The 19,721-nt window shown below is 35.7% G+C and overlaps 1 protein-coding gene across 6 annotated transcripts in view; it reads left to right on the top strand.

Moving 5' to 3' along the window:
* The window catches only part of SMARCA1 (SWI/SNF related, matrix associated, actin dependent regulator of chromatin, subfamily a, member 1), a 109,153-nt gene that overhangs the window by 15,545 nt on the left and 73,887 nt on the right, over positions 1-19,721 (top strand). For 4 of the 6 annotated variants that reach the window (XM_066356377.1, XM_066356380.1, XM_066356382.1 and 1 more), the window contains exons 7-16: positions 2,128-2,283; positions 3,405-3,536; positions 4,494-4,562; positions 8,054-8,163; positions 10,043-10,269; positions 11,646-11,767; positions 14,496-14,531; positions 15,474-15,626; positions 18,583-18,715; positions 19,319-19,467. In XM_066356377.1, coding sequence (XP_066212474.1) covers positions 2,128-2,283; positions 3,405-3,536; positions 4,494-4,562; positions 8,054-8,163; positions 10,043-10,269; positions 11,646-11,767; positions 14,496-14,531; positions 15,474-15,626; positions 18,583-18,715; positions 19,319-19,467 — 1,287 coding nt within the window. The remainder of the gene's footprint in view (positions 1-2,127; positions 2,284-3,404; positions 3,537-4,493; positions 4,563-8,053; positions 8,164-10,042; positions 10,270-11,645; positions 11,768-14,495; positions 14,532-15,473; positions 15,627-18,582; positions 18,716-19,318; positions 19,468-19,721) is intronic. The other 2 variants (XM_066356378.1, XM_066356383.1) reach the window with 1 other exon arrangement.

Genomic DNA, 19,721 nt, shown 5'->3' with positions numbered 1-19,721 from the left:
TTATATTTAAGTCTGAACGATGTTTTATTTTAAAAAAATGACCAGATTCCCTCTGTTACTTCTGTCTAAGACTCACTCTTGACGCTTGTCTCGGTCACGTGATACATTTTTCCATCCCACCCTAAAGACCGGTCTGTGAAAATATTTTCTGACATTAAACTGGTCTGTGGCCCACAAAAGGTTGGGGACCACTGCTCTATCCAACCAAGTTATCTGGTCAAAGTCTTGAGTAGATCTTGAAGGGCCTTAATTTTGTCACCTACTAAATGGGAGCTTTTGGATTTTGTGATCTTAAATGTTTTGTCAAGATATTTAAGTCTTTCAGGTAGTTAACAAATTTCAAAACAGAGTTAATTTAATTAAAAAATATGCATATGTTCCATGGAACTGTAGGAGGAACCATTAAACTGAATGTTTCACAAAATCAAACAAGAATTAGGTGGTGTTTGCAGGACTGAATAAGGTCTGGAGCCTTGGTTCCCTTTATTTTTGTCTCCATTCCCTAATGTCTTAATTAACTTTTTTAGTATGATCACTTCCTAGGGTGAAACTGAGATTTCTACAAAGGCTTTTTTCCCCCCTGTCCTCTACTTAAAGTCAGGCAATCCTTTCATACATAGTGGACACTCAGTGAATATTTGTTGAATGAGTTCTACATTCAGTATTTTGCTGCATTACTGAAGTAAAGACTTTGCAGTGAATAGTTAATTTTGTTTATGTGCTGTAATTTCAGATTTATAATACAAATCAGACCCTCTTCAAATAGATTTTGCTGCTCTCCATAACTTCTGTGGTTTTATTTTGACTCATAACATCTGAAGTTCATTTCATACAAGTTAAAAATGCTATCAGTCCGCTTGGGTACCATGTTGGCCACTGTCTGTGAAGGTTTAAAAATAGTTTTAAATAGTCTCACAGTTTTAAATAGACTGTGTACTAGACAGAGAAAGTCCCCTTCTATAAAGTCACATTCATAGCTTCATAACATCAGAAAGTTCATAAAAACCTGAAGAGCCTTTTATGACCTCTAACAAGTATAAGACTTGTCCCTCCTAGAAACTAAGGAACATACAAGAAATCTCAAAAAGTTGAAATCATCATGTATAATGAGTTTTTTTTCCATTTGTTGAGACTATATCATGTTGGTAATGCTTAGATCAGGGGTCCCCAAACTTTTTACACAGGGGGCCAGTTCACTGTCCCTCAGACCGTTGGAGGGCCGAACTATAAAGAAAACTATGAACAAATCCCTATGCACACTGCACATATCTTGTTTTAAAGTAAAAAAAAAAAAACAGAACGGGAACAAATACAATATTTTAAATAAAGAACAAGTAAATTTAAATCAACAAACTGACCAGTTTTTCAATGGGAACTATGCTCCTCTCACTGACCACCAATGAAAGAGGTGCCCCTTCCGGAAGTGCGGTGGGGGCCGGATAAATGGCCTCAGGGGGCCACATGCGGCCCGCGGGCCAGGCCGTAGTTTGGGGACCCCTGGCTTAGATCTTGCTAAGAATATGGTATTCAGAAATAGTTACTTTCCCTACGTGCATTTAGACCCCTTGTGGTACGGAGAGAGAGCCTACAATGTAATCACCTTGCTGATAGGAACTTCTGAATTCATTGAATATGCTGTACTTGTTTAAGGGAAGCCTTTGCTTGTCTTTTGTTGACGAATACTATATTAGCATGTTATCCCAATAATTAACACTTGAGATACCATATTTTCCCATGTGTAAGACGTACCCTTTTCCGAAAAATTTGGGGTCTAAAAACTGGGTGCGTCTTATATAGTAGTTGTAGGTTATTTTACTTGCATTTCCTGCTTTTTCACGCAGATGAGGAGTTGTCTGAATTTTAAGATGAATAAAACTTGAGTTCAATAACTTTATGTAATACTTTTTTTTCCAAATTTTGGGCCACAAAATTAAAAGTGTGTCTTATACATGACATTGTCTTATACATGGGGAAATACGGTATCTTTGTGCCTTTTTCCATCTCTAAAATGGATGAGTCCAAATGATTCCCAATATCTGTTAGAATTCTTAGTCTTCTCTTGATATTTGAGTCTGTGATAATATTTTCAGAATACTCATTAATATAAGGAACTTTATTTTGTATTAGGCTGCTTTTATTCGTGATGAAATGATGCCAGGAGAGTGGGATGTTTGTGTTACTTCTTATGAGATGGTAATTAAAGAAAAATCTGTTTTTAAAAAGTTTCATTGGCGATACCTAGTCATTGATGAGGCTCACAGAATAAAGAATGAAAAATCTAAGGTAAGCCAGTTCCCAATATTGTCACTAAAATTTTCTTTGAACTGTTATGTGTTTGTTTACTTCTCTGCATTCAAAATAAAAAACTGACAGAAGACTGTGATTTTATTTATGGACTATAAATGAAAATCCATTTTTAAAAATGGTTTTAAAGTTTAAATTATTGAATATAAAACAAATAAAAATTGAGCACAGTTTTTAATATGAAAATTGGGTGTTCATTTGCTATATCCATTGCAACCTAACTCTCTGTTTTGCAGCATTTTGATATTTTGGTAATATTTTTGTGCAGATGTTACTTAAATTGATTAATATTTATTGATGGGCTATATGGACTAGAAAAAACATTTCTTGGAATTATCTGACTTGTGTGAATTAGAGTGTGGTGTTAACACTGAAAAATATATTTCTTGCCATTCAACTCCATCAACAGTAGGAAAAGCATCAATTATTATGATGAACCTCTATTTGGATCACTGGGCTACTTTGGGAGAAACAGGGACAGAACTGGAGCAAAAGCACCAAGTGGATCATACTAATTTCAAGTTGGAACTAATACCTGATAAAAGGATGCATGCTAGAGAATAATTGTTTAAGAGCATTATAAAAATATGTATTTTTATTGATAAGATTACTGTTCTTTTGGACTTTTTGTGCTTTCATTTTGGTGATCATATATTTCCAAAATTAATCTAATATGTCAGGGAAATTGGGCTCAACTCTGGTGCTTAAAAATTGCAACCAGGTCAAGTAAGAACTTGGCCTAGTCATGTAGATGACATGATTGAGAGGGTGAACAGGATGTTATTGTATAAAATGACTAGCCTGAATTCCACGGAGTTATGGCTGTTTCTGTGGATCCAAAATGGAGAAGATAAATTTTTAGAAGTAGTGTAATAGTCTCTGGTATAACTATGATCTGCATTCTTGTAAGTGTAGAAATGCCTAGAGTACTTTGTTCAGTTGTGCTTTACTGTGGCTATGTCACCTGAACTATAATATTTTTCCATAGACAATTCATTTTTTAATTTTATTTTATTCAGAAATATATTGGTTGAATAAAGAATTGAATGTTGAGTATTCTAATAAATAATGCAATGCTAACATAACTATTCTTTTTCTAGCTTTCAGAGATTGTTCGTGAATTCAAGTCAACTAACCGCTTGCTCCTAACTGGAACACCGCTGCAGAATAACCTGCATGAACTCTGGGCATTACTCAACTTTTTATTGCCTGATGTCTTTAATTCTGCAGATGTAAGTTTTAAGTCTAGTTTTGTTATGTTCACAAGCATGTGTTTTCAAGCATATAATGTAGCTTGAAATTTATAATTCTTTTTTATTGTAATTCTTTATCTGTGAGTTTAAGTTTTCACAGAAAAGAGTTGTTAAGTACAAATTTTTCAAATGGGATATTTAGAGGAATAATGTTTTTTTTTTTCCTTTGAGATTATCATGCCTGTTAAATTTTGCTTATGTCACATTGCTGCCACAATTTATGATATGAGATAGGCTGATTTCAGAGCAGTGCATTCACAAATTTCTTTTAATTAATTTGGTAGGGCTTTCTGTAGACTGGTTTGTCAGGTTAAGTCTTTAAAATGTTATTTGGTTATCGTAGACATTAAACATTTGGTGAGTACTAAAGAGCTCATAGTATGCAATTTGGAAAAAACATATTTTGTAAATGTATGGTATATATGATTTTTATCATTAACATATGGTTATGAATTGAATGATTTAAGGACTTTGGAACTTGATTTTCCTCATTACTGATATTGATAATAAAAGCACCAAGTTCAGCTATCCATTGGTTTGTATACCTTATCTTACTTTTGTTTGTTTTTTATTGTTTGGTTAACATTTCATTACTATTATATGCTTCAATTCTATATTTATACTTCTACTAGATATAATGTTATAGTGTTATGGGAAGCCTAATAAAAGTGTTTTAAGGAAAATCTGCTGATAGAGTTTCTGTGTAATGGGGTTCAAATTTTGTTAACTGTTATGCAGTATTTTATTTATTTTAGAAGTAAATAATATTGGCTATCACAGTTAACATTTTGAAAGTGCTTTTTAAAATGAATTATTGCTGTGTCAATTGTATAAGAGTTTATAGAATATTGAGTTTTTGTAAAAAAAAAAAAAAAAAAAAAAAAAAAAGGAAAGAAAACAAACTGCACTTACTGCAGAATTTTCACCCCTCCACAGGACTTTGATTCTTGGTTTGACACTAAAAATTGTCTTGGTGATCAAAAACTTGTTGAAAGACTTCACGCAGTAAGTAATAGTAGATAAGAAAATTTAGTAATTAAACATATATGAGCAAACTAAGAAACAAACTGCCATAGAATCTGTTTGAAGTGTGGATTTGCCTCTTGGTTCAGTCTCACCGCTTCTTTCTTTCAACAATTCTGGCAGTCTCTTTGGGAAACAATCTGCACTATTTCCTCAGCGTCTCTCTGCAATGCTTTCCCCAGTGGATAATGGGGAGTAATAGGTCCTCTCTAGTAGAGGCTGCTCACTCTCCACATCCCACAGGACCTCAAGAGCATTCTCTCAGTACTCTCCTAGTTACCTAATGCTACTTTTCAGTCACTGTGTCTCCACTGTCTTGTGTAGAACTCTTCCTTTGAGGCTCAAGTTATGTTGCAGGTCTATTCTCCATCCATTCTCTTCCCTGTCATCTGTTCATCAGGAGGTGACTTCTTCACTTTTATTAAACACCAATTTTACATTCTCTGATAACTTCTCATATCCTTTGAAACCTTTCATTCATGTAACTCTTTTTATACTTATTCTTTTACCTTACAGAGATCTCCAGTCTCTTGACTTCTGCTTTTTCTCCCCACCCATCAGCCTAGTTATTTTGTTACTTTTTTCTGTACCCAGTGATGAGCCCATTTTCTATCCCTTGGACCACTCTTTTGCTAATACTGCTCCAAAATTCCCTTGGTCTCTTGATTTGCCATTTTTCTCTGAAAGTCTTAATCTGTAATAATGTAACAGTGTCTCTATCCTCTGGGTTTAAATTCTGCTTCTACCACTTACTAGCATAGGTAGGGGCCACTATAATTTCATGTTCCCTAACATAAACTGGGATTTGATGAGGCTAGTGATCTTTTAACATGGCCTTCCACAACATTCTTTCCAATTTTCTATAATATGATAGCTATTTCACACCTTCCCCAATCTCTCCAAGATGTCTATCCGAGATGTTCCATGTCCTCTTCCTTTCTCAGCAAATCACATTATTCCTTTCTCAAAGATAAAATGTAAGTCACTGGGGTAAGAACTCCTTCAGTGATCTCCATCTTCCAAGAGTTATTTGCATGTGTGTTACCTTCTGTCTGGGTGGAATATGTGTTCTTTCTCTAGGCAATGGCTAAGTTTTCTAATGCGAACCATGGATCTCATCTTTTCCTGCTTCCTTATGGACATTTACCCATGATTTATCCTTTTTACTAACTGAATTTTTACCTCTCCCTCTGTAATAGCTAATTTCCCTCACTGTGTAAACATTTTCAATATCTCCCTTATTAAATTCAGACCCACACCTATACCCTATCACCCCCACACACATACAAAACAGGACCCTCTCAGCAGTGTGTCTCTCTCTGTGATTCTGTTTTTTTCCTCCTTGATAGAAAAGTTTTTTTTTTAATTTTTTTATTTATTATTTTTATTTTATTTTTCTGAAGCTGGAAACGGGAAGGCAGTCAGACAGACTCCCGCATGTGCCGGACCAGGATCCACCTGGCATGCCCACCAGGGGGCGATGTTCTGCCCATCTGGGGCGTCGCTCTATTGCGACCAGAGCCACTCTAGCGCCTGAGGCAGAGGCCATGGAGTCATCCCCAGGGCCCGGGCCATCTTTGCTCCAATGGAGCCTTGTCTGCGGGAGGGGAAGAGAGAGACAGAGAGGAAGGAGAGGGGGAGGGGTGGAGAAGCAGATGGGCACTTCTCCTGTGTGCCCTGGCCGGGAATCAAACCTGGGACTTCTGCACGCCAGGCCGATGCTCTACCACTGAGCCAACCGGCCAGGGCCTATAGCAAAGCTTCTTAAAAGAGTAGTTGATCTTCTCCATCCCTACTATCTAATCTGCTATTCACTCCTTTTTATATACACTTTTAAATTAAGAAAAAAATTGTCTTAGTGGACTTTTGTAAGGATGTAGAAGCCGATGCATGTTTGCTAACTTTTGTCTGCTCTCTTAAAAAAATATTTATTGATTTTAGCTAGAGAGAGAGGGAAGGAGGGAATGAAGGAGGGAGAGCGGGGGAGAGATAGAGAGCAAATCTTCCAAGAATCTTGTTATATAAGTTGTAGTACATTTGGGCCTTAGATATCAAACTTGGTCAGCTCTAGCAATTGCTTCTTCTGTCTTGTGTGGGTCTTATCCACTTCTGAATCCACTGACCACTGGCTTCTGTCCATTCCATACAACTGAAACTTACCTCACAAGTTTTCAATGATTTTCAAGTTGCTGTATTCAGGATACACCTTTTGGTCAGTATCTTGGCTTCTCTGTGTTGTTTAGCACTGCTAACTATTGTTCCTGCTTGAAACTCTTTCCTGCTTGATTTCTGCGGTGCAGAATGGATTTTCCCTTCTCTTACCTCTTTGCTACTCTAAGTTCCCTTTATGGCCTTTTCTTTCTCTGTCTGTTTCTGAAAATTTAGTGTTTTGTAGGGCTTTGTCTTTGACTTTCTTTTTCATACACACTCTCCCTGGGGATCCATTCCTATAGTTTCAGCTACTACTTATATAATTATAACTCCCAATTTTTTTTTCTCCATACCTCTTTCCTAAGCTCTAGATTTATATATTCCATTGCCTTCTGAGTCTTCTGCTTAAATATCTCACAGACAGTTTAAACACTTAAGAATCTCCCTTAGACAAATTTAGGAGGCCCAATCCAGAAACTAGAAGTCTGCTTTTGCTTCTCTGTTTTCTTTCCCTGCCATAGATCTCTAATAATAATAGCTCTAATTTACTAATGTCTCCAGTGGTTAAATTTTACACAAGTACTACCACAAATTGTCACAGTAGCCTTAGAAGTAGGTATCATTATCCCCACTTAAAAGTACTTGGCATATATAATATATTTATACACATACATACCATAAGTATAAATATTGTTGGATGAATGGATGAGGAAACATTCTAGGAAAAATTAAGGAACTTGAGCAGCTCATGACAGCAATCAGGGACTGAGCTGATTGCTGACTCAGCTTGATCTGGGTTGGAATTTCTGCTTCTACCACTTATTAGCCGAGTAACTCTGGTGATATTTTTAAAATTAAAATAATCACTTCCCCTAAAAAGTTTATTGTAAAGATTCAATACTTGTCATGTGATGTTTATGGTGCAGTGTTTTGCACATTGCATGTACTTTATAGATGGTAACATTATTTTCTTCCCGTAGAATCTGTCTTGCAGGTATACACTCTTTTTTACTATGTTCATTTGTATCTTTTTTAACATTGACCCATTTTCTCCTTGTTCATATATTTAACCATTTTGAAATTACCTGAATTTTTATTTTACATTTAGCAACTCTGTGATCCATACTCTGATTTCAGATTTCTTTTAAGGTTTAGAAATCCTATAAGACAGTATATTTTTAAAAAGCTCTTTCATAGTCATTGAATAGTCAGTAATCTTGTCTTAATTTTTAATGTATTTTATGCTATCAGATTATGTATGTCTAATTTAGGTTTATATATTAAATGTCTGACAAACTTTTATAAAACCTGTAACATTTTAGGTTTTAAAACCATTTTTGTTACGTCGTATAAAAACTGATGTAGAGAAGAGCCTGCCTCCTAAAAAGGAAATAAAGATTTACTTGGGACTGAGTAAAATGCAGCGAGAATGGTGAGCTATTTTATTTTTATTAGAATTTATTTATGTATAAGGATTTATTAAAATTAGCTTTGTAGTGGTTCAGTTATACCTTTAGTTCAAAAGTTACATCTTATATTTAAATGGCAAATTAAGTAGTTCAAATATCAAATATTTCAATACAAAATTGGTGAGTATTTTATTTAACCTTTAGGAAAGAGCATTTGCCTTGAAGTCAATAGACCCGTGTTTCAGTCCTGTGCTTTTTCTCTTAGTAGCTATTTAGCTTGGACAAGTTATATAACCTCAGTTTCCCTTCTGTAAAATGAGGATAATAATATTAAACTTATCAAGATGATAGATGTCAAGGTTAAAGGGGATAATGCCACTGACACATTTTATTTTTTCATCACTGAAAATAGTAATAACTATAATAAGAATCAGCAATAATAACATGGGTGAAAATATCAGTGATTGTGTATATTACAAAAGTGCAAGCTGGAATGGTTTGATAAATACAAGTAAAGCAGAAAATTGACAAGAGGAGTCACAAGGAATCATAAATAGACATTAATAGTGCAACCATGCTGCTAAGAGAAGCAAAATGTTGCTTATATAAATAAAATTAGATTATATAATATATAATGACTTCTCTGCTATTGAAACCAGTATATGGTAGTGGTGAAGAATATATTTTTATGGACTCAGACATAAACTCAAACCTGTCTTTGTCCTTTTCTGTGCCCCTGAGTAAGTTGTTTCACTTCTCTTTGCTGCCTGCATTTGTAACTATAGAATGGAGTTATGTTAGGACATATCTCAGCATTTCTGTGAAGATTTTTTTTGTATTTTTCTGAAGTGAGAAGAAAGAAGGCAGACAGACAGACTCCTGCATGCCCCCGACCGGGATCCACCTGGCATGCCCACCAAGGGGTGATGCTCTGCCCATCTGGGGTGTTGCTCCATTGCAACCAGAGCCATTCTAGTGCCTGAGGTGGAGGCCGTGGAGCCATCCTCAATGCCAACTTTGCTTCAATGGAGCATTGGCTGTAGGAGGGGAAGAGAGAGATAGAGAGGAAGGAGAGGGGGAGGGGTGGAGAAGCAGATGGGCGCTTCTCCTGTGTGCACTGGCTAGGAGTTGAACCCAGGACTTCCACACGCCAGGCCGATGCTCTACCACTGAGCTAACCGGCCAGGGTCTCTGTGAAGATTTAATAAGATAATTCATATAAAGCCCTTGACATGATGTCTGGCACTTGCACTCAGTATAGGATAGCTCTTATTATAATTAAATATTCTTACTGTTCAAGTGGATACACGGCTCTGTTTTTGCCTGGATGGATGTCTAGAAAAACAATGAAAAGAGCTTTTAGAATGGGGAAAAAATAACCTATGAAGACAGGTATAAGAAATTGTGATTGCTTTTTAGCTTGAACAAGTAAAGGTTGGATGCCAATTTTAGCCATTGTAGGTATTGAATAATTATCAGATATAGTTATCTGAATAGTTACCAGCTGATTACAATTTCTAGTAATGGAAAAAGCAGGAGGAAGCAAATTTATAGGCAACAAACAGGTAAAAATATTTCAATCTTCACTACTTTTTTGGTTTTACTGATAAGATTTACTCTCAAATCTTGTTTATCTTTTAAAAATTATTTTTAGAGAGAGAGAGGAAGGGAGAAACAGTGATTTATTTTTACACTTATTTATGCATTCATTGGTTGATTGTTGTATGTGCCCTGACCTCAAGCTTGGTGTATTAGAACGACACTATAACCAACGGAGCTACCCAGCCAGAGCAAGTCTTGTTTATCTTTAAATGGGAATCTAAACTGATCTCCAAAGGGACACTTCTTGATGGCATTGAACCTTTCTAATAATCAGTGATTAATCATAGTTTAAAATTTTAGGTATACAAAAATCCTGATGAAAGATATTGATGTTTTAAACTCTGCTGGCAAGATGGACAAGATGCGGCTCTTAAACATTCTGATGCAGCTACGAAAGTGTTGTAATCATCCTTATCTGTTTGATGGTGCTGAACCTGGTCCACCTTACACTACTGATGAGCACATTGTCACCAACAGTGGTAAAATGGTAGTTCTTGATAAACTATTGGCCAAACTCAAAGAACAAGGTGAGTAACAAATCTTTCTATTAACATGAAATAACAGTATTGACTTGCATCTGAAGAACATTTTGCATAATCAACACTTATTCATTCATTTCTTCAGCAGACATCGTTGAGCACTTACTATTTGCTAGGTATTGTCTTAGGGCTGGGTGTACAAAGATACATAAGACACACACAAAATTTTTTGCCTTGGAGGAACTCACAGTATAGTGAGGAGGAATAGTTACAGTTCATTGTGATAAGTTCTGTGATTTGTTGAGAAACTAGGAGTTGGGGAAGTGGTCACAGAGATGACATTTGAGGTGAGCCCTGAAGAATTTATAGGAGTGCCTGACCAGGCAGTGGCTCAGTGGATAGAGCATTGGACTGGGATGCAGAGGACCCAGGTTTAAAACCCTGAGGCTGCTGGCTTGAGTGCAAGCTCATTGGCTTGAGTGCAGGCTCACCAGCTTGAGCACGGGGTTGCTGGCTTGAGCGTGGGATCATTGGTATGACCCCATGGTCACTGGCTTGAGCCCAAAGGTCACTGGCTTGAAGCCCAAGGTTGCTGGATTGAGCCCAAGGTTGCTGGCTTGAGCAAGGGGTCACTCGCTCTGTTGTAGCTCCCCTGCCTGATCAAGGCACATATGATACAGCAATCAGTGAACAACTAAGGTGCTGCAACAAAGAATTGATGCTTTTCATCTCTCTCCCTTTCTGTCTGTCCTTATCTGTTTCTCTCTCTCTCTCCCTCTCTCTGTCTCTGTCACAAAAAAATGTATAAAAGTAACTCATGGGAAAAAGAGGAAGGGTTTTCCAGAGCAGTGAGACACGAGAATGTGGAACTTATGGTATTTAGGGTAGAGTGTCAGTAATGAATCTGAGGATGGATGGGGCCATATTGCAAAAGGCTTTTTAAACCATACTTTCAGGAATTTGGGCTCTTTCAAAGGCAAGGCAGGGTTCAGGGCAGTTCATAGAAGACTTGGGTATGGAAAGTGACGCAAACAGAGTTGCATTTTTGGAAGAGAACCTTAGAAGCAGTATAGGGGAATCTACTAAGGATGAGAGACTAGAAAGAGGAGACTAGTTGGAAGACTATTGCAGTAGTCCAGTGAAAGATTGTGTGGACCCATTGCTTATCCTCAGTACAGGGTAAAGGAAGACTTTAAATCGTCTCAGTATGTGTGCAGGATTTTGAAGGCCATCAAAATCCATAACTTAACAAATGAATAATTCTATATAGCATCCCTTGAAGGCGTATATGTGTGTGTGTGTGTTTAGTGGAATGTTCATGTGCTATATATATTTATATTGCATATGATATTTACTTTTATTTGTATAACTTTCAAAATACAAGTTTTACAGAAGTTGAATAACTTTTTTGTTAAATGTTTCAGGTTCAAGGGTTCTCATTTTTAGCCAAATGACTCGCTTACTGGACATTTTGGAGGATTATTGTATGTGGCGTGGTTATGAATATTGTCGACTGGATGGACAAACCCCACATGAAGAAAGAGAGGTGAGGATGAAAAAATAAAATAAGACATCAAAACTTAGAGTTTAATTAAGCCTTGCCTTCATCATTAGGTAGTTTTGACCTTTGGCCTTTTCTTTAGGGAAGTGCATTGAATTTCTCACTGCCACTCCTTTCTCTCTGAGATCTTCTATTCGGCTTCCATTACACTGACTCTTTACCAATTATTTTTTCCAAGTTTTTCAAAAACATTCTCACTTATCTAAAGGATACTACACCATTACATCCTTACTTCCTCTAATCATTGCAATCTCTGACCTTTTGATTACTGTTTCTTAGTTTACTCTTTAACCTCTGATTTTATGTCATTTTCTTTTCTTGATTTGCCTCCTACAGTAGACCCTCACCATTCGTGGAGTTTAACAGTCGAGATTTTTCCACTTTATGAGAAACCCTAAAGACTCATGAAGCATCATAATTTGTAAAAGGAATAATCTCAGTCTTACAGAGATTTTGTAAAACTGAAATGGGATAACATAGGTAGAGGTGCTGATCATGCATTGGATCTTGGAATAAATACTAAAAATATGGTGTGCAGTAAAGAGTCAGCTAGTGAGGAAGCCTACTAGCACCCAGTATCTTTCTCAAATTTGGAAATTCTTGTAGATCTTAGATTATTCTTCACGAATGTCATGGGTCTAATGTATTTTAAACCTTTTAAAGCACTTTTTGGGGAGGGCTTTGCTAATTTATCTTCTCTTTTCTGTGATCCTTCAGGAATCTGTCTTTGGCCTCTGTTTTAAATCTGTACTCATGCTCTGGGCAAAGATCGTGATTTCATGGTATAGTGGAAAATGCATTGAACTTGGTTTCAGAAGACCTGAATTTTAGCACCAACTCCACCACTTTGTAGTGTGTGCAAGTCATTTAATTCTCTGAGCCTCAGTATTTTTAACTGTGTTAAGGGTGATTTTAATACCTAGGCTTCTTTTTTCTGACAACGTTGTGAGGACCATTGGATATAATAGGTATGAATGCAGTTTATAAATTGTATAGTGCAGTATGTGCCGCATGTCATGAAATTGTACCCCGACCTTTTTACCTCTCAGCTGTAGGGCCCCTTATCAGGCAACAAAGACTCAGCCCATAACCATAGACTCCTTTTGTAGCTGCAGGGGGTCCTGTGTCCCTGAGTACCTCATTGAAGCCTGGCTAGAGCATAGGATAGTGCCGACAGCAGACACACAGGCCCTTTTCATATTAAGGGTTTATGTGCTACCCACTCTGGGGAAACTCTTGCATCAACATTTACAAATGTGGGACATTTCAAAGCTTACACTGTCCCCTGCCCTATAGTATTTTACTCTTCCTGAAACGGTAACTTGAAGCTTTATGGGGCTTTTGCTGATTTATTCCTGAGAATGTGTTTCTCTAAATCCACTTTAAGCAAAGGCCATATAGCACCATTCAAGATGACCCTTCTTTCTGGAATGAAGATGATACTAAGGCAGGAGGGTAGGTGCTTTTTGACTTTACCTAGCCAATTTGCATTTCTGACTTCTGACTGATCTCTCTGCTCATAAACATGTGGACTTTACTTAGTTATAAACAAATTCTTCTGTTGTCTTAAAATTTCAAATAATGTTCTCCCTTCAGAAACTTTAAATTGCATGTGTTGACTTTAGATACTACAAAGTCAGAGCTGTTCATTTTTTAATTTTTTTTGGAAATGCCCTGCTTTCCCATTATGTTGTTGTCCACACAATCATTTCAATCATTTCTTATTATTTTTCCAATAAGAAGGGGAAGACCATATTTGATTCCTTACTTTAATCATTTACCAGTTGTTAATAAACAGTTCTTTTCAACAGCTCACAGATTTGCCCTTTCTCCATTGCTACAGCTAAATTCAGCTGTGTTTGGTCTTCCTCTGACTCAGTTCCTGTAACTTTCACTTAATTGGCATCCTCACTTTTATAGGGAAAGCAACTAATATTTGTCAAGCTATAGTTGTCTGCTGTAAGCTAGGCAACTTATAGTTCCAGTTGAATCCTTTCAGCAGCCCCGTCAAGTATTGGTGGAATTGTCTCTACTTGAAACTGTGTCTCAGAGAGGTTAAATGCTTGCTCAGATCCACATATGTAATAAATGGTAGAGTTATGATTCACACCCAGGTTTTTGCTATTTCCTCTACACCAAATTGCCTCTCACTACACCACGCTGCTTTCTATACTGCCCCCTCTACATTGCTATACTGACTGTGGCAGTGGGAGTCACCTTTTCTGCCTGCAACTTTTGACCATGCCATTCCATTCATTAAAATTGTAACTTTCTATATTTTGTGATTATAACAATAATGCTCTATTGCTGAAGGAAATTTGGAAAATAAAGTATTTCTGGCCAATCTTTTAATGTGTATATTAATGTATGTATTAAATATATAAATATAAGTATATATAAATATGCATTTTAAAAGATTGTAATTAACATACTCTATGCACTATATATAAAGTTTAGTATCCTGATACTTTTTACTCAACATCAAATTGTACTATTTTATATCAGTAAATATAAAAGCATTGTAAAATAATTTTTTACAATTTTTGCATTGTAAAAAATTAGTATAATATTTCATCTTATTGATATACTATAAATATTTATCCCTCTACTGTTGATCATGTAGGTTGTTTCCAGTTTTTCACTATTATAAATAATGATAAAGTGAAAGTCCTTATACATAAATCTTTGTGCACATCTCTGATTATTTCCTTAGGATAAATTCCTAGAAGTGGAATTACTGGGTCAAAGGGTATGAACATTTTTAAGACTCTTGATGCATATTGCCAAATTGCTTTCCAGAAAGGTTGTACCAATTTACACTCCCAGCAGCAATGTATGAGAGTGCCCGTCTCACCGCCCCCTTCGTCAACATTGAGTATTATCATTTTGTAATCTTCAAAAAATGGTATTATGTTTCAATTTGTATTTATTTGATTACTAGTGGATTGAACATTATTCTTGTGTTTTTTAGTTATTTGTGTTTGTTCTGTGTATTGTCTGGTTTTTTTCCTCATTTTTCTTGGGGTTTTGCTGTTGTTGTTTTTTTTTTTTTGCTACTTAATTTGTATGAGATCTTTATGTAGTAAGGGTATTAACATCCCAATAATTTTTAAGACCCTTTACTAAATATCCCTCGATTACCTTCCTGATTTTCCTCATTACTTCTTTGTTTGCCCCTTTTCACCAGATGGAAAGAAATCTATTTACCTTCCCCTATCTGTTGCTCTCATTCCCATTTCTAAACCTTTTTCTTTCTTGGTTGGTCTCCTAAATTATACCTTCTTTATTAATCCCTCAGAAACTAATAGGAATGAAATTGAGATATCTGGAATTTTGCCCCTTAGATATATGTCAGCTCCCATTCAATTAAAACATTTTCATTATTATTGTTTTAAAGTAATTAAAATGATTCATTACTTGCTTAGGTAAATTTGTTTATATGACCGTTCTAAGGTTGTCTCTATTGATGTAAGCTTATAAAGATTAGGAACTTTGTGTAATATATTTTCTACAGAAATTTACACATTCCAGTGTATAGATAGATAAATGTTTAAATATTTTAGAAGGTACAAAAATAGTATAAAGTTGGGTTTTGAGTTTGCATGTTTAAAATGTTTATTTTTAAGGACTTTTAAAATATAATTGGATTCTTCTCTGTTTTCCTTCCATCTCTGTGTGAATTTAAAAAAAGGAAGCAATAGAAGCCTTTAATGTTCCCAGTAGCAGTAAATTCATCTTTATGCTGAGTACCAGGGCTGGAGGTCTTGGAATTAACTTGGCCAGTGCTGATGTGGTTATACTATATGATTCAGACTGGAATCCACAGGTGGACCTACAAGCTATGGTTAGTGATCTTTAATGATGTCAGAAATTTATCTTTACTCAGATTGCTATTGTTATTTATATAGCGCAAAGGCAATTTATGGTAAAAAGATAACAATTTTTCAGAAGTTTTGTAGATGTTAAACTAGATTATCCTGGAAAACAAACTATTTTACAAATGTGCTAATTGCAAAAACAAACAAAGGAAATGAAGACAGACATACCCCAAATCTAACTATAGCATTTGTGTGTCAACTTTGGCTTTTGTCATAAAAGAGAATGCTGTTTTTTCCCACTTCAAAATATTGAAGAGGACACATACATGTTTTAATGAGGAGGGTTGAAAAATCTCTCAGTATTATTCTGTTTAACAATTAGATATATTAAGATCCTTAGTACTGCAGTTGGGAGAAGTGGGATTTTTACTTTTGTAATAAAACGTTTGGGGTGATAAAGTAAGAATGTACAAAGGAAAATATTCCAGGGAAACATTTGGTTCCTAAGGACAATATCAGAAACTATTCTATCATTAAAAAAAAAATTACTTTTCAGGGAACTGATTCTCTTACCTTTCATCATGGTGTCATTTACTGAAGTGAAACTGCAATTTTTGTCTATGTAACACATTTTAAGATAAATATAGTTTCAGAAGTAAGACAATTCAAAACAGCTATTCATTCAAAATCCCAAGATGATATGGGACAATTGACTATCTTTGGAAGCCCTATGCCAATGAGGCACAGCTTAGAAGTCCTTCATTTTCTTTTATAATAGAGAATGGAAAAATATTGACTATCGGGATATTATAAAATTAACATAACTTTGGCAAATTATTAATTTAACATGGTATTGAACTACTTGTTTGATATGACTAAGTAGGAACAAGCCACCTCAGTAAGTTACAACAGTGTTACTGAATTGGAAAATGTATTGACAATAACCTTTATTTCCATAAAATTGTTAGAGTGGAGTGCAGCTGTTTCATGATTCACTGATTTTAGTTTGAAATTTTAAACATGTGTAGAGATGTTGCAGTCTCTTTCAGTGTACCATATTGAAGGTGGGCTCTCATGTTTTTATATTTAGTACAAGGGCTGTTTTGAACCTTGTTTCTTTGATTTTTTTTCTGAACTACCCACTTTCCTTCGCCTGTTTGCTCTGACAGTTTTCTCTGTGTTTTTTTTTTTAAAGAACACTATCCCTAGATGTTTTTATATTATCAGAACTTGCCACCTGTCACCTTTATCAACTATAAGCCATAGGGCCAATTCTAGACCAACATATAGTAAGGCTATTAGTATCCAATTAATTTATATGACCCTTTACTACAGATTTCTAAATTTCCTCAGGAAGTAAAGGGAACTGTTTGGTAATGAGATAAAGCTGACTTTTGCTACCACAGCAACCCTTCTTAACTATTTTGTCGCTCACAAAACTCTGCTCATGTGGAAGATATTTGGCTTTAGCATCTTTAGTTATTTAGTAACTTAAGAATCTTTCAGCTCCCTGTAGTCCTTATCTTTTAAAATATTAATTAAGTCTGCATTTGTAGTTTACATGCAATATTATATTAGCCTCCAGTATACAACATAGTGATTCAGCATTTGCACACCTTACAAAGTGATCACCATGATAAGTCTACAAAGTTGTAATGATGACTATATTACCTATGCTACATATTACACCACTGTGACTTATTTTATAACTGAAAGTTGGAACCTCTGAATCTATTAATCTTTTTCTTCATCACCTGCTCTTTCAACCATTAGTTTGTTCTTTGTATCTATGAGTCTTCTTCTGTTTTGCTTTTTAGATTTCACATATAAGTGAAATCATACAAATGTCTTTCTCTGTCCAACTCATTTCACTTAGCGTAATATCCTGTAGGTCCATCTTTGTGGTTGCAAGTGGCAAGAGTTCCTTTTAATAGATGAGTAATATTTCATTGAAAAAAATACCACATCTTCTTTATCCATTCAGCTATCAATGGGCACCTAGGTTGCTCCCACATCTTGGCTATTTTGACTAATGATGCAGGGAACATAGTGGTCCATTATTCTTTTTGAATTAGTGTTGTCATTTTCTTTGCATTAAAAACCTAGCAATGAAATTGCTAGGTTGTATGTTAGGGCTTTTTTTGCTTTTCTTCTGGAAAATTTCCATTAGAACTGCAATAGAATATTTACAGATTTCTTTGATTCCAGGGGTCTCTAGATATATTTTTTTTGTATTTTTCTGAAGCTGGAAACGGGGAGAGACAGTCAGACAGACTCCCGCATGCGCCCGACCGGGATCCACCCGGCACGCACACCAGGGGCGATGCTCTGCCCACCAGGGGGCGATGCTCTGCCCCTCCGGGGCATCGCTCTGCCGTGACCAGAGCCACTCTAGCACCTGGGGCAGAGGCCAAGGAGCCATCCCCAGCGCCCGGGGCATCTTTGCTCCAATAGAGCCTTGGCTGCGGGAGGGGAAGAGAGAGACAGAGAGGAAAGGGGGGGTGGAGAATCAAATGGGCGCTTCTCTTATGTGCCCTGGCCAGGAATCAAACCCGGGTCCCCCGCACGCCAGGCCGATGCTCTACCGCTGAGCCAACTGGCCAGGGCCGCTAGATATTTTTTTAAGTTACAGTTTACTTTAAATATTATTTTGTATTGATGTCAGGTGTATAGCATTGTAGATGGACAATCATATACTTTACAAAGAGTTCTCCTCGATATTTCCAGTAACTGCCTGACACCATACATAGTTATCACAATATTCTTGACTATGTTCCCTATGCTGTACTTGACATCCCTGTGACTATTTTATAACTACCAATTTATACTTCTTAATTCCTTTATAGTTATCAGTTTTTTTTCAGAAGTAGCAGGTATAAAGAGATCAGGAACAAATTTTATTTTCAGAATTTTATAGCATATGGTGGCCATACTATGTTTTATTGAGAATACCCAACATCTTAACAGAATTGTTTCTATTAGGATCGAGCACATCGTATTGGTCAGAAGAAGCCAGTATGTGTGTTCCGTCTCATCACTGACAACACTGTTGAAGAAAGGATTGTAGAAAGAGCTGAGATAAAACTGAGGCTTGACTCAATCGTCATACAACAAGGTATTTATATGTATAAACTTAATCAGGTGTTTTGGATTTTTTTTTTTTTTTTTTGCAAAAATGCATGCAGTTGTCTTCAAAAGAGATTATTTTTAATGAAAATTGACCGAAATTGCAAACCTAGAGAAAAATATCAATTTTTGCAACAAAATGCTAATTTAAATCTTAAACTAAAGCCTTGCATCCATTATATGCTAGTTAAGAATCACTAGCTTATAGCTGAATGTCAATGGTATGTGTTTTGAAGTAACCTGATATTATTTAACAGACAAAATTTCTAGTTAAATTGTTTTAAACATGTACTTGAGGGTGCCTTTCCATACAGAGAAACTGAATCTAAAAAAGGAATTGGTATTTGAAAAAATGTTTCTTTCCTTCTGAGTTTTAACTGAATTTTACAGAATGAAATTTATGTTGAAATAAAAAGTATGGTAGAGAAAAACTTGTAGGGCTGTTCATTAAAAAATAACTTAAATCTCACTAATTTTCTGTTTTTATAAAGCTTTACTTATGGATAAACATAGTAATGTGTTGTTAGAACTATTATGCCATGCTTTCTCTGGAATATAATTGGATATATGCAAATTTTATTTTTACTATTAGGAAGACTCATTGACCAACAGTCTAACAAGTTGGCAAAAGAGGAAATGTTGCAAATGATACGTCATGGAGCCACCCATGTTTTTGCTTCTAAAGAAAATGACCTGACAGATGAAGACATTACAACTCTTCTGGAAAGAGGTGAAAAGAAGGTTAGTTAAAATGGCATTTTGTGTTCATGATGAATTGTTTTGAAATCAATATACTTCAGCATATTCTTTGTATTTACTTTGTTTAAAATGCATGTCTTAAACCATGTGCTTCAAAAGACTCATGTTTTCTCTTAGAATTTGTTGATTTATATCCTTGGGTAATTTAGGTTTTTTAGTTTAATTTTTGGTGAGAAAGGCTAAGAACCAGAGTTTAATATTGAGTGATCTTGTACCACAGGCTTACTGAAAATAAT

This window comes from Saccopteryx leptura, chromosome X (assembly GCF_036850995.1).
Source record: "Saccopteryx leptura isolate mSacLep1 chromosome X, mSacLep1_pri_phased_curated, whole genome shotgun sequence".
NCBI lineage: Eukaryota > Metazoa > Chordata > Mammalia > Chiroptera > Emballonuridae > Saccopteryx > Saccopteryx leptura.
Note: the sequence above shows the minus strand (reverse complement) of the source record. Positions and strands in the feature narration are given on the sequence as shown.